This window comes from Channa argus, chromosome 19, assembly GCF_033026475.1.
Source record: "Channa argus isolate prfri chromosome 19, Channa argus male v1.0, whole genome shotgun sequence".
Classification (NCBI taxonomy): Eukaryota; Metazoa; Chordata; class Actinopteri; order Anabantiformes; family Channidae; genus Channa; species Channa argus.
The window spans coordinates 15018086-15033664 of NC_090215.1; the positions used below are offsets into that span (position 1 = coordinate 15018086).

General features: G+C 39.6%; 1 protein-coding gene across 1 annotated transcript in view; it reads right to left on the bottom strand.

Annotated features, from left to right (window-relative positions):
* Nucleotides 1-3775: 3775 nt before the first annotated feature.
* Nucleotides 3776-15579, bottom strand: part of fam49bb (family with sequence similarity 49 member Bb) — a 28388-nt gene continuing 16584 nt past the window's right edge. Inside the window, exons 4-12 of the mRNA XM_067485713.1 lie at nucleotides 14343-14464; nucleotides 13620-13725; nucleotides 10126-10265; nucleotides 8625-8702; nucleotides 6512-6628; nucleotides 6346-6425; nucleotides 6135-6261; nucleotides 5989-6059; nucleotides 3776-4585 (exon numbers count right to left, since the gene is read on the bottom strand). Of these exons, the coding sequence (XP_067341814.1) occupies nucleotides 4522-4585; nucleotides 5989-6059; nucleotides 6135-6261; nucleotides 6346-6425; nucleotides 6512-6628; nucleotides 8625-8702; nucleotides 10126-10265; nucleotides 13620-13725; nucleotides 14343-14464 (905 nt within the window). The 3' untranslated portion in view covers nucleotides 3776-4521. The remainder of the gene's footprint in view (nucleotides 4586-5988; nucleotides 6060-6134; nucleotides 6262-6345; nucleotides 6426-6511; nucleotides 6629-8624; nucleotides 8703-10125; nucleotides 10266-13619; nucleotides 13726-14342; nucleotides 14465-15579) is intronic.

Below are 15579 nucleotides of genomic sequence, written 5' to 3' on the forward strand. Positions count from 1 at the left end.
TGTGCCCGTTCACTGTGGCACTTAATAGCCCAAATGTCAAACTGTCAAACGACAAGAGAGACACTTAGGCTAAATGTTTATGTAGAAAAGGCCTCAGCATGGCCAGATAGAAGAGGCATATTTGTCGAAAACACACAGACACGTCTGGAATCACCAAACTTTTCACCACAAACAACTTTCAACTTCAGTCATCATAAAGACTGTTCCACAACACCCACATCGCTCCCTTCTGCCCGAGCTGTGACAATAAATAGTGTCACATAGTGACAACTGTCCTGGAGCCCTGTGAGCGATTGGGGTCACGATAAATGGATGTTTTCTGAAAGGTATGAGCAGTATCGTAATCGACTTCCTCTGCGCGTTTCTGCATGTTCCTGTGTTTGGGGCCTGTGCGTTATCTCATGTTGGACGTTACTACAGCATGTGTTGTTTTCTTGAGGAAAACAAAGTTCTGAGACCCTTTGTTCAAGTGAATGCTGCAATGTCCTATTACAATAATACATAAAAAAATTATAATAATAAGTGATGTCACACCAAGTTTTTTATAGTTTTAAATTAGTTTCAAAGTAGTTTTTATTTACTGTACTCAACTGAACAATATATGCAACAAAATATTTTTTGTCCTTCGTTTTATCCATTAATAGTCTACTTTCATTTCAGTTTTTCATTTCTGTGTGTAAATTATTTTATTTCTTTTTACAAAAATGTTTTGAAGCCATTTCCTATTGTGTTAGTTGTTATGGTTTACAATAACAACTCTGGCAATGCATTTAAATGTACTTCTATTTTTCATTTTCCACTATCTATACAAGTTATTGTTATAGAATAATATTAGAGATCAAACTGTATCATACATCAGCAAATATAGAATGACAAGTTTTGTTTAATTTGAAATGATAAATGGAGAAAGACTTATTAGTCCATAAGTGCTTTCCATAATGAGCTCAAAAAATATTTTTTTTTTGAGTGAATCATAGTCTGTATACATTTGAACGCTATAGGCATTTGTAGACCAACTGTATTCTCACCATCATCATCAAATTACCAAACATGAGCAAACATCCTTTGAGAGCAGAGAAATAAATGCTTATCGGGGCCGAACACATTAAAAAGATAATTCTGTTAAGGAATCAAGAAAAAGGCACCAGATGCCAAAACAAATCAGATCTTTCTGTTGAATTCACTTTTCTTGTTACAATGAAATATCTGACTGAAGCTTCAGACCAAATGTGACAGCGGTGGCATGATAGAAATTCAACAATTTCATGTTACTTAACCTGTACAATGTTTACACCTGAGTTTACTGCAGGAGAAACACATCTATTTACTCATATATAAAGATGTTTTTTGTTGGATTTAACCCTTAATTCACTGTATAAAAGGTAATATACATATATCAGTATTAACTGTAGAGAAACACAAATTAAAGCACATTTAGGCTCTGACTGAAATGCACCACTGAATACATTCTTCCACAACAAACTAGAACAAGCTCGGATGACACACCCTGCATCAATGTCTCAAATAATTCAAACATTAAGTCAATAAGTGTTGAAATGGGAGGATTTTTCACTGCGATAGTTCCTGGTTAGAAAATGCACATTGTCCAAAATGATTAAATGCTCATTCACAATTTTAAAGTAAAATAAAGAGGAATCATGACTTCCAAGACAACCACTACCAAAAGATAGATATTCAAGGTCAAGCTCTCTGTCAGCAATGAACATGCCCACCTGATGTAATATTTACCTGACAAAAACCTTGAAGGCCAAAGTGTTGCCTCATTAAAATATTTTAGGCTGGAAATCACTGCAGGTCTCCTTTTCAGGTCATTTGTATGCTGTTTCTGTCCTGCATCTGCACCAAACTGAGCTTAGATGTGATATCGTTAAACATCCCAGGAGATATACAACACTACAGATTCAATTAATAATACACCATATGTGCATATTTTGTCTCACACTGACACAAATATAAACAAATAAAACTTCTCTCTGCCATACTGCAAGCTATAACTCTCCCCCGGTTCCATGCTTTACCTACTACAACTGAGTGCTGTGTCCGTGTATTTAGGCTCAAACTGCACCATGAAGAAAATCAACATTTCATTCTTGCAGAGAAAGAGTTCATGCATCTTGATATCTGTGATGCTGCAGGATGGGTGAGAGCTCCTGCAGGGAGGGTCACTGTAAAGATGTCATAGTCACTAGCAGGCTGCTTTTTTGCAAGTGCTGCACGCTCTACAACTATGCTTGAACAGCATTCATTCATTTAAGAACCTGAAACACACAGAACATGCAGTACTCTCCAGATTTTACCACTCTCAAACCAGGACTTTAAGCCCACCCATGAGCACACCACTCTCCTTCCTTTTCCCATGTGTTAGTGCAGTGATGCTGCAGAGGACACACCCAACCACACTCTGCCGCCTCTCCGTTTTTTTTCTCTTTGACCCCAAGTTCTCCAACATGCTGCTGATTGTGCTGCAGTGCCCACCCAACGGTAGACCCCTTCTCAGGATTAAAGCACGACGGAAAAGAGGGAAAACTGAAAGGGTAGGAGAGTGAAAATGATTTGAAAGGACATTTTCATTGCTCTTTTTTTCCCTTAATGAAGGATGAGTTTAAAGGAGAAACCCTTTAATGTGGAGAGAAGGAATAATGGATTCAGAAAAGCTTTTCAAATAATAATATATAAAAAAAATACAAAAAAAATCAAAGGGCCTTGCCATTGTCATCGTGTACTAATGTTTTTTAATGAGCCATTAACTACAGCAAACATGGAGTGGTCATAAAAGCCAAAAAAATAAAAACCATATTCAATGAATATAGCAATGCATGTATAAATGGACAGTTGTATAAATGGATAGTTGCCATTAGTAAAAAATTATTTCTGTAAATAAACTTTCAACAATAAAGTTTATTTACAGAAATAATTTTTCATGAGGTTAAAAATCCTAAATTCTGCCCTGAGCTGTAAATCTTGGCTGTTCATTGTTAGCGTTTAAATAAATAAATCTACATTTGGGGTCAGTTTGAAAGACTGACATCACTTTCCTGTTTTTAGTAAATTAAGTGTTGTAAAGAGCTAGCAGACTGTTAGCTTAGCTTAGCACAACACCTGGAAACAGCTTCCCTGGATGAACTCGCATAGAAGAATTTACAAGTATAAGAACAAAAATTAGGGTTATTCATAAAATCCCATTCGGAATTTTCCACTGGAACACACCCTGAAATTGGATTTTCACCTTGGAAAATGGGATGAATCGCACAAACCCAGAACTCAATCCAACGTGGCTGCTCTGCGCTCCCAGTTACAGCGCAGGGGAGTGAAGAAACGATACAAACTTGTCCAAAGATTTACTCGAAATGGAGAAGCTATAAAGTAGAGAATAGAGGCAATACATTGTTGGCAGTTACTGTATGAGGAGTTTTGAAAATACAATCATTTTAGAAAATTACAAAAAAGTGTGTGTGTGTGTGTGTGTGTGTGTGTGTGTGTGTGTGTGTGTGTGTGTGTGTGTGTGTGTGTGTGTGTGTGTGTGTGTGTGTGTGTGTGTGTGTGTGTGTGTGTGTGTGTGTGTGTGTGTGTGTGTGTGTGTGTGTGTGTGTGTGTGTGTGTTAAACGTTCCTCGCTCTCCCCATTTTGTGGTCGGGCTTGAGAAGATGCATTTCTAGTTTTCACATGAGGGGCAGAGGAAAAAAAAACCCAAAAACTGAACTTCCTCTCAGTTATCAGACAACAACAATACAAGAGGATGGATGATACCTGACAGTTGTAGAAAACCTTCTTTTATTGTCTGCAGCCACAACATACTGATACTTTTACAGTACATCCTCCCATTTGTAATTTGATTTTGCACACATCACAGTTTAAAGTTTTCAAATGAAAAATACAACTATGATAAAAAGACATATCCACAAATTAAAACCTATAAAAAAAATATATATATAAAAACAGTACTCTTAAGTCTCACTTCCACAAAGTACCATTTCATTAACAAAACATTTAATAATCCACAACAGAGCAGACAAATGAAACTGAACCATTTTGTTTAAATAGAAGGAAAAAGTCATCATTTTCATCATGCAGAGGATGTAATATTAAATAACGAATCAAACAAAAATAATATATACTTCTCTATATATCTCTCTTTTAAATGTTCAAGTCAACAAACTCTCTTCCCTGATATAGGGCAAACGATTTGTTTTAATCAACACCGGAGGACCCACATGCTTTCATTAGCTGCCACTGTCGCATGGCCTTTTATCAAAAAACATTACAGCAACATCTTTTTGGCACAGAAAAAGACGTTCATAATGGCAGTAGCATTTTGCATTACAAAAGAGGGTGGAGCTGCAGCTCTTTTTGTATTAAAAAATACAATAAAAAAAGCAAAACAAAACAAACAAAAAAAACCTAACTAACCCCAAAGAAAACAATTCTGTGCACCGACATTAGTCAGGAGAGTGGCATCTCCTCCCAGCAGGTTGTGAGGCAAGTGGCTGTAGCAGCTCAGTCCTACTGCAGCATGCTCTTGATAGTCTTATTGGTTGATTCATCATTCAGATGTTTGGTTGTGTACCTGCAGGTGCGAGAAAAGAACAACTGTTCAGTGAAATCCAAGTATACAGTATTGCTACAGTATCACAATGTTGAATACTGGTGGCTCAAGAAGCGTTTTGGAACTTTGTGTCCAGTTCAATGCCAGCAAGTGCTTTTTAGTTTCTAACGGTTCTTTTTCTTGTGACATTGTATATTTGAAATCCCTGACGGTTATCTGAGGTCATTATAACTGGAAGTTAGGAATTAAATGTTGGTGTAAAACTGCATGGGACCAAAGAGCCTTTGTTTTCCATTTGGGCTGAACAATTTTGGAAAATATTGGAATTGTAAATTGTTTTTTAAAGCAATACTATTAGTATGATGTAACACGCAACTTTTAAAAGAAAAGTTTATTTTATTCTGTAATATTCAGTACAAACATGCGTTAAACTTTACGAATGCCCAAACATGTTCTCTCATACGAAATACGCTGTCGCCATTCCTATACCAGTGCCCAGGAATCAGCATTATAAACCACAGCCTCGTTTAGAAAAAAAGTCGGATCTGGTTCAACTTTTGTTTTGAAATGCAACGTCACATGGTCATTATAACATTTTCTATTTTTTTCTAAAAACAAAAGCTTGATATTTGAACTTTAAACGTTTTATTTGAATGATCTGTAGTTGGTTTGGAAAAGTTTGCAAAATGGAAAGACACCTGAAAACCTGGATTTAAGAACATTGTTGGACATCTGAAATGAATGTTTGTACAGGACAAAAAGATGAGGAACAGCGTGTTAAATTTACATAGGTTTTTCTGAAAAGTACATTAACTAGCAACTACTATAGCTGTCAGATAAATGTAGTGAAAAAAAGTAAAAAGTAAAATACAGTTATGTACTTTCCAAAAGTGTAAAAAACCACATTATTCAGTCATCCCGTGTCAGATGAGAGATGTGTTCACTGGAAGAAAATCTGGCGGCTTTTACAAACAGATGACCGCATGTGACCGGGAAGCGCTGGCGTGCCTTAGGCCCAGCTACCAAGGCAGAGATACAGATGTGAGGTCGCTACAGAAAAGGCCTCTGTCAGCTCGAGCAGCTGTGAGCGTCAGGCCAGCCAGGGACAAAACTGGGAGACTGTGAGGAGATGAGATGTCAGATGTAATCCGCTTTTCTGGAGAGGCTTCGACACCCAACACGAATTTAGCACAGAGGGCTCACAGCTGATCAAATCCCCGTGGAGTGTGAGTCACTGCGCTGGAGGGAAGTGAAATAAACCGAGAGGTCTGTTGCCCGCTCATGAACAGGCACCAATATCATCCAACTCACAGCGTGAGCAGCCATCTCTTTTTCAGTGAAAACCACAACTGGTGAGCCACAGTCACAGTCACTCACTGAGCTGTTGAGGAAAAAAACACAATTGGATCACAGCATGAGCTCACCTGAGAGCGTTGAGGAGACCGTCTACGCTGTTCGGAGGCTGTTCTTTGAGGACTTTGATGCAGCCTTTCATCTGTGGACCACAAACCCTGTTAGCTGTAGAACACGCTGTGACGTGGGACGATGGAATGAATGTGGCTTTACTCACGTCGATTTTGGACGACTTGGCGAAAGCTCCTACAGGATGGACATAGTCGTACAGGATGATGACTCCAACCATGACCCGAAGACAGAATGACACTGTATCATCGCTCGTGAACCGGCTGCGGTACTCCCTGCAGGACAGGAAGCGCAGGTTAGATGCAGTAATGTAACAAAGGAGACGAAAAGGAGCTCTGACAACGCAAAGAGTCACTTACGGAGTTTCCAGCATGACTTTACACACCATTGCCATTGTGCTTAAACAGTCTGTCGTGTTCTCGATGGGAAGATTCTTGTTCTGTAACAAGTGCAAAAAAAACTGAGAGGATGCTTTCATGTAGTGCAACTACAAAAAAGAGTCAAGGATTTTCCTGTCAGTCTCACCTCTGATACAAACTTTGTGGTGCCATCACTTAAAGTCTTCAGCATGGGCGTGGCATCAGCATAAAACAGAGATATCCGATTGGCCAGCTCGTTGTTGACTTCATTTTCACCCTCAGCCTGAAATTGATGTATCAAGTTTGTAATATAGTACAATAATCATAATTTTCTTGCTGCATGCATTCCAGTCAAAGGTCAGCTACAGAACTCAACTTTCAGTGGAATTTTACCACCAATTCCCCACCAGATAAAGTGCTAAAGTGATCATTCATTCAATCTACACAGCTCTGCCCTGGCTTCTATTGTGTCTATCAAGTTAAATTTAGAATCTTCTTTCCTAATCATACTGGTGAAAGAACACCAGCAAACACGGTGGGACACACTAAGCATACAAGAAACACTTCAACATGTGCCACACTTCACTAGGATCGGTCCAGTGCTTCAGGTAGTCGCCTTTATCAAATTACAAAAAATTATGAGAGGCCTCTAAACTAAATAGAGCAGAAATCAATTAAAATTCTCTGTATGATCAGAAGGAGGGGATTTGCTTAAAATTCATCTCCCCACATTATAATAAATTTGACACACATCAAAAAACGTTTTGAATGGCATTTACAGTTTATGACATTTCCAATGATTTCAATAAGTTAATATAATCACTCACCTAAGTTTCTGATAAAACAGACTCAATACATTTCTTAGCAGTTTTTGTTCAAAATGATGCAAAGTCCACAGTAACAATAAGGAATACAGACCAGCTTTCTATGTGAATGTGTCTTCAGTCTGTGTGGAGAGCTGAATTTGTACATTTGAGTATTAACGCTACAGTATCTGTTAAATTAGACTGATATCCAAACACCACTTTAAAAAAATATGTGGTGTGTGTTGTCCTGTACTAAGAGGATTGTAAAATGACAATATATAAAAAGCATATTCATAAAAGCGAATATGGATGGATTTTGTTTGGCATCATGCTCCACATCACTCATCTTGAGTATCTGATGATAGTGGACAGCAAAGAACAACGTGTCAGCCTGTTCTAATTTTGTCTGCTTATCTTAATAATAAGAACATTCCCTGAATTTTTTTTATAAGAGGACACTGACAGAAAATAAATAATCTCCCCGAAATTTCAAACCAATTCATGTTTTAACCAACAATGACATATGAGCTCAAAGACTGTTTACCGCGCAGACGGATGCGTTTCATCTCAGATGTCTGAATGATTCAGTCGCCTGAGTGGTGACTAAAATGCTGCTGCTGCGCAAGACCGAGCTACGAGGAAAGACGGCGGCCTGAGCATCTTTCAGCAATGACAGGTCCTAACGACAACTTGTCTGCGCCCATTTGCCTAATGGCATATCCTAGTTTGCAGGATAAATCCTCCTGTCAGACAGGTCAAAACTAAGAGCAGTTTTAGTTCATCCTGCACACATACCTAAAATCACAAGCCTAAAATCTCACAATTTCCTGCACCAACTCCCTTTAAGATGTCTTTGCAGCCACTAAATAAAAATGTATATCTGGTGGGCCTAATAGTGGACCATGAATGGGTCTGTGAATTTTATAAAAACAAATGTTCAGTTATAGCAGAAAACTTCCTATGAATGGTCTAAGATCAGCTGCTGCTTTTAGGCAAAACAGTTTAGGTTATTTGTTGTTTTTGATAAGAAAACTACATGTTGCTGCTTCTGTGCATGCATACAAAAATGAAATATATCAAAATTTTAATTGGACCTAAGACCACATATAAAAGTTGCCCAGATCTGATTTAAAATAAAAAAAAATAACCGATTTGGTTTGTTCACACACACAAAAAAAAAAACTAACCAGATCCAAGTCATTCTGGTAATGATCTCAAAATGTTACGTGGAAATGTAATAAGAACGAAACTAGTTACTAGTAGTAGATGCCGGATCAGCTACCTGCTTCTGATGCTGCTGCTGACATGGACACTAACGCAGTGAAAGTCAAGCTGAGAGATGCTGAAACACCTCAGACATGAGATCACGGCATGACTGGGCGATACTTCTGCGTTTATTAAGTCGAATGACTCATTCATCAAGTTGCATTTTTGTTAACTTTAACACCAAGAAAGAACACATTATGTTCTCACCGGTACATTGTTGATCCGCATGCGGCTTAAGGTTCTTCTATAGTAGCTGAAGTCATTCTGGATGGCAGGATTTGTCATCTGAAAGAAAAAAAACAACACAGAAATGTGTCTTAATAAAGAGAGAGAGAGAGAATTTCTCTGTATGCTTGTAAGAAGAACAGCCCACAGCAAGACATCTAGTTCTGGATCAAAGGCACCGTCATCATGACAATGGTTTAGCCAACAAGGCAGAAATGTAGCTTTGGGGGAGAAATGACATAAAAAGAACACCGATACAATTACAATTTTATTTGCTGAACTGGATTTGGATCCTCTGACACTCATCCCCTCTTATCATCCACGTCTGCACTCATCATGTCAGAAAATGTTTGGCTAGTCTCCAGTTAAGGTCCAAATGTGCTTGGATACAACTGAGAAAAAGGTAGAAAGCCTCTCATTAAGGAGAGGGAAGCATAGAGAGAACGGAGGCATGTGTCCCACGTGTTATTTACACTGAAAACCTCCAATAAAAGCCATAGAAGTCAGTTCACTTTTTTGACACCACTTCCTACAAATACGAATAATCTGGTTTTAGAGTGAAGCCAAACTGACGCCTTCAAGTAGAAACTAACCAACCAGAGAGCTTCTTTCAAACGTCAACACTAGTGAGAGCTCATCGTGGGGCTAATTATCTTCATTCCTGAAGAGCCTGTCACAGTCAGAGCTGCACTGGCAGCATGCTAATCCTGCTACAATAGACTGGTGCTCAGACTGTGTCCACTGTGTCCAACAGGAGAGACAGGCTGCTTCGCTAGGGAGGGGCCGCACGTCGCACAGACACTTTAACTAGGTCAGAAGCCCATGCACGGGTGTGAAAGATTGATGAATAGGTCTGGCATGCCACCTTGCACCCCCTACCTTCATGTTTTTATCTTGCCAGCCCGGCTAGTGGGCACTAATTGGGACATCGCAGCAAATCGCCTCAGGGTGCCGGGGTGGGTTTTTTAAGGTTTTGTATCTAAGAAACCAGGGTGGAGGGAAACCAGTTCACCCACTGTCTGACCAGATGAGTGCTCACACTGGTATGTTTTTGAAAATGGGTGTTTAAGTAATACCCACTGTTGATACCGCGTCTTAATTTGGTTGGCAGTTTGTGCCTGAATTTAAGCTGGATAGGCTTCCTCCCCGCAGCGTTTATAATTCAGAAATCAGCTCAGGACAAGTGCAATTTGTATACCTCTTTCCCCACAATAACCCTTGTTAGCCATTCCCCTGACATCCACTGTTTTATAAACCGCAACGCAGTGTCAGGAAACAAATTAAATGCTAAGCATGTGCTCACTGGCTGCAGTTTAAAACTGTGCAGAGCAAAAATCAATTCAGCAGCATCAGCAGTCTTCAGAAGTCAAAGGGCTGGTTAGTATTACAGGAGGAAAGAGCAGCATTTAAAGAAACATCTAAACTATGAGTTTAAAATGTAGAAGGTGACATTTGGGGCACGCTGGAGAAATGAGTGTCTTACTTTAAGCTCATCAAAGCGCAGAGTGAAGTGCAGGATCTCAGCGAACTGCTTGGCCAGCGCCTGCTCCCGCTCCAGGTGCTGAGTGGGGTCGTTGTAAGTCAAGCTGGTCAGAGCTCCCAGGAGGCTGTGCAGCGCAGCCTCTGTGAAACACAAAAAGTTTTCTGTGTTAGGAGGAGCAGCACTACTAGCAGACAGAACCAAAAAAAAAAAAAAACACAGCCCGTACTGAACATTCACTGAGCTTTTATCAACGTGAAACAAGTGGGATAAAGTCCTTGAAGCAAGACACTTGTGTTAAACTCCTCCAGGGCATCGGTCAGTGTTGCTGAATGATCTTTTCAGAAGCCACTTCACAACTGTGAACAAGTATCAGCGCTACAAGCAAAGGTCATACCAACAAGGAAATACTGCATAAAGCATAAAGAAATGATGAATGAACTTATTGTTTATTTAGTCTATGACAATTCAAAATTTTTAAAGATCTTTTCATACATTTTGTAAACCAAACATTTATATAACTGCATGTGCTTGTGTGCTATGGCTGTCCATTTTTCAACCTCGAGGTTTATATTGTTCGTTTAATACAGAATGAAATGTAGAAAAACTGAAATAGGGAAAACAACATTATGAAATTGTCAATAGTTGCAGCCACGACACAAAATATATTAGTAAAAATGCATCTAGCAATTCTCTAGCCAGTGTGATGAAAGGAACACACCACACCAGTCAATCTGAACTTCACAAACAGAATTCATCTTAGCAAAGTCCAGATGTAACATGTATTCACAGATATGTTTCTACAAATCAAAATGCCACACTTGTGTGCAAATTAGATAGAGACAACACCCTCAATTCAGATAAGGACAAATGTGTACAAAAAAGCTTAAAAGAGTAAAACAAAGTAAGAAAAAAGCAGCAGAGGAGGGACCCTGTTCTACTGCACGTGTGCTAAACATTGTACTGTATATGAGAGCAGCTCCTAAAGTGGATGATGACAGTTAGATATGTGAACAGTGCAGTGTGTCAGCCAGCTGAAGCATCCCGATTAGGACACAGACAGATAATGGCACAGTGGTGGTGCCCAAAATGCCCAGGGCCAAGTGCCAGTCTGGGGGGAGATGAGGGAGGGTTCTGGGGTGGCCGAGAGGCTTTCCTGCTCAGATGCAGATGAGACATGGGACTAATTATCTCATTGGCATGAAGTTGGGGAGGGGGGGGGTTAATTCAGCCAGCATTACACTCATTGTTTTGACAGTAAGTGAATACAAAGCGTGCGCATGCCTTGACACAGCATACCCATAGACATGATTATTAAGTATGCACAAGGAGAAAATGAGGAAAAGAGCAAGTAAAATGCAGTCAACAACTTCATAGGAAGTAATAATATTAAACAAGCATGTCTTGTATAAACAGCAAGATTTGAAGAAAGAGAAAAACAGAACAGAAAACCTTTAAAGCCCAGAGGCAGATTTTATTTATAGATGCAGGCTGCTTAGAATTCAGTCTAGACGCTTCAATAATGACATAACCCAGACGAACTCAACATCTGATGCAATAAGCTGTGTGCTTCAAAATGAGCACTTGAAATATTCTATTCAAAGTGTATTATACAGTTCTTGTTGATTACATATAGCGATGAGCATGTCAACATAACCCAGAAACAGGCCGATTCAGACAGTTCTCCGCTTAAGATAATCATGAGGTGACTTTTAGAAGACAGACAGACAGACAGATCATTGGCAGTGCAGTAAACTGAGCACGTTTGACATTCAGTAATGACTCCCATCTGCTTGGGCCAGCGTTTGCAGTGAAGCGGCTGATTAAAAATGGCCTTAGTAGTGCTTTTGTTTTGTTTTTTTTTAACTCTCTACTCTACAAACAGAAGTTAAGACGTAGCTTCTTTCAAGCCCCCCCAAAATGAGCCGCTCTTGGGAAGTCTGAGAGAGGTGGGGCAGAGCGGTGGGAGATGTCTGATCTCATCAGGTCACGGCAGAGGAGGCGAGCATGTAGGAGCTTTACTCACAGAGAGGGGAGGGTCAGAGGATAGAGAGACTTTAGTCTAGACCCAACAAACTAAGACTGCAAAGACTGAGTCAGATTTAAATCTGTGTCTCCAAATAATAAAAATAAATAAAAATCCTACTTTCAGAAATCAAACATTATTCTATGTAGATCTGTTGACTAGAAAATGTATATTCTTCTGTCAGAAATAATCAAATTAAGCTTTTAGTAGTTTCTAATTTGAGCCAGGGGAATCCACCCCTTCATGTTATGTGCACAGCTAACAATTATTAAAAAAAAAAAAAAAAAAAGATGAATTCATAATGAAGCAAAAACCTTTTTACTGCTACTCACAGAAAACTAGCAATAACTCAAGCTAAATCACCAATAACACAATAATTGATCATTTTAATGTGTCTGTTATTGAGTGAAAAATGTCAAACATTGATTTCTGCATCTCAACTGTAATATTTTGCAGCTATTGTCTTATAATCCATCAAAGTGAATATTTGCCAGACAAGTGCTAGGAAGACATCAGCTTGAACTGCACTGAGAGCCTTTAAGCCTTGAAAAGATAAATCTGCCCCATTGTTTCGTATACAAAGCCAATGGAAAAGTGAATATTTAGGGTTTCTGATTTTTGGTCAGACAATAGTAGGACTCACTTTATTCATTGTTATAAGTAAAACATGTTTAAATCCATAATCATCTCTCCAAAATATCCATCTATCCTAAGTGGGGTGTCCACAGATTGCTCGACCAGCGTGTAGTAAAAGACTTCTTCACGATTATCAGCCAGCCTTGACTTTAGGCTTCAGGGGCCACGATAAAGTCAAGGCAGTGAGACCGAACAGTAGCCGAGGTTGGGAGATGACCTACTTTATTACATAACAGCCATCACCAGACTGCCGCCACCCATTGCTTCCATTGACTACCTTCTCCACTGCCACAGGAAATACAGCGTTGAGGACATCGAGACACGGATGGCTCCGCCTGACGCCCTCAGCCTCAGGGTCATAAGAAGATGAGGGAGCATTGAGCCTACTCCCCCCATCACCTAGCCTGTATCTATGCTTATTAACCAAGCTATAGCTCCTTGCTCCACAAAGGTCACTGCAAGCAGCAGGTTTTGAAATCCGTGACTGTGGAGATTTTCAGAGTGGCCTTATATAAGGCCAGAGTGCACGGTACGTGCCAGTGTTGACTTTTGCATCTCAGCAGTCAATATATGCAAATAATTTAGACCGTGTCTATTTGAGGCCAACATAAAAGACCTTTTGCACAAAGGACATCAGCTCTCGTGCTTCAGGCCCTTTAGTCGTACTAAAAATACCATTAAAATATACTACAGTTATTGACTGCTTGAGCCATTGCACACTGGGATCTCTCACAGGACACCTGAGCTTGTTCCACTTTGTGTGGGTCTTGGGGGGGGGGGGGGCATCAGGGATATTTCCTGGCCTACATTCCAGTGTTCCTGTACAGACACATACCTAATCTTTGGGAGAACTCATAGAACTTCTTCAGTTTCCCAACTAGTGGAACAACTGCTGCCCATGCCTGCTCCTGTAATGCCTCATCACTTGGATTCTGGATTGCCTGGAATGATGAGAAAACACAGTTTGACAAAATGTTTTTTTTTCCAGTCATGTTTTCATATAATTTAACTATTATTATATTTAGATAACCAAAAGATCTGTATAGTGACTCATATCTAATGGTACACTTTCTGAATGTATAACAAGTATAACTGGATATGTGAAAAAATTACCAGGTCTCTGTAACCCACCCCTCATCTTCACTGCAGGCTTGCAGGTCTTGCCTATACTAGCCGCCACTATCATAACAGCCAACGGCATTTTAAGAAGTAATAAAAACAAAAAAAACTTTGTAGCTGTTACTGTCAGTAAAGTTCATTTTCTTCCATATGAAGCAGATTGTGCTCGTGAATTTGCCATTAAAATTTAATAAAGTGTTTTCGGAGGCTACAAAACCCCATCACGACCACTACTGTTGACAAAGCCACTGCTATTTACTCATGGTCAGTGTGAAACCAACAGTGAGATGCTTATATATTTAAATGCAGCATTGCAGATTGTGATCTGCAGTCTTTTCCATGCTTTTCTTCGCAGCGGGACACAGTACACGCTCCAACCGTAGCTCTGGTGCAGCTCTCTGTGCTGTCAGTCAGAGGTGGAGATTTATAGCAGGCTTACCTCTCTGATCTCCTGCCCTGCTCCCTTGTATGCCTGCAGCTCGTCCAGGATGCTTTTCGCGTCCTTCAGCACCACGTCCACCTGATCCCACACCTCTCTCTCTGCCTCTGTGGGCTGGGCATCTGCAGGGGACAAAAACAACAAGGTCAACAAGACAAATCTGATTAGTATCTAATCCATATTCAACGTGGAGTAAAGGCAGAGCTCTGAAGGATATAAATATTCTGATAAGATAGAAAGTTTACTATCCAGCTTTCAATTATGTAAATGAAAATTCACTGAAATAATCATGTCTTTCTGATGCTTTCAATTTAGTTTTGATACCACCCACTTTCCAGGCTGAAAGGAGGGAAATGGAGCAAGATGAGGGGAGATAAAAAAAATAAAAAAGGTTGTGCACCCTCCTCTGTAACAGCTCTGGGTAGAGAGATTGTTAAGTTCCAGAGATTTTATTTTGCCTTGAGAGAAGTGGCAATGAAGAATCGCAACACTGTGAACCTTATTCACCACCTGAAGCAAGAACACCTTGCCAAGTGTGAAGACTATAACACCCTCCTGCCATGCAGAAGAAATAGGAAATAGCAGCTACAGCTTAGTCTTTTTACTATAGAGCACAATGTATTTCTATTTGAAATCATCATTTATGCTTGGCTAGAAAGGTTAATGGTATTCCCGAAAAAAACAAACAAACAAAAATCCACAATCCAATAATGGGAAAATGGTAAATTCATAGAAAACATTACAATATGGAGCATTGTTGCATAAAATATATTTGTTTGATATCAAACTGTGATGTTCTTTTAATATAAAAAAAAAAAAAAAAAAAAAAAAAAAATCACCTAGAAACAGTCTGAGCTCTATGAACCACTGTTTTCTCTAAAGGTATGACTGACTCTCTGGGTTTGCCAAGTGTGAGAATACTACAGTTCAGGTTCAGGCCATGTTGAAGGGCCTTAGGCTACACAGAAGCTGAACTTCACTGCTTTAAATTTGTGGACTGGGGGGGTTCTGGTGCAGCTTTGCCCTGATTGATATTCTGCACCCACTCCAGTGTGGAAGAAGCAGGTTGACGGAAAAGTGCAGAAGCTCTAGTGCCAGATTTGATTTCCTTTTGCCGCTGGGAGGAACTCAGTGTAAAAGATAAGTGGGGGTGAAAACACTGAAGAGCTCTGGAGTTGATAATGCTATGGTGATATATTCCTCTGATCAATATCAGAGGAGAGGGAGCAATTACTTG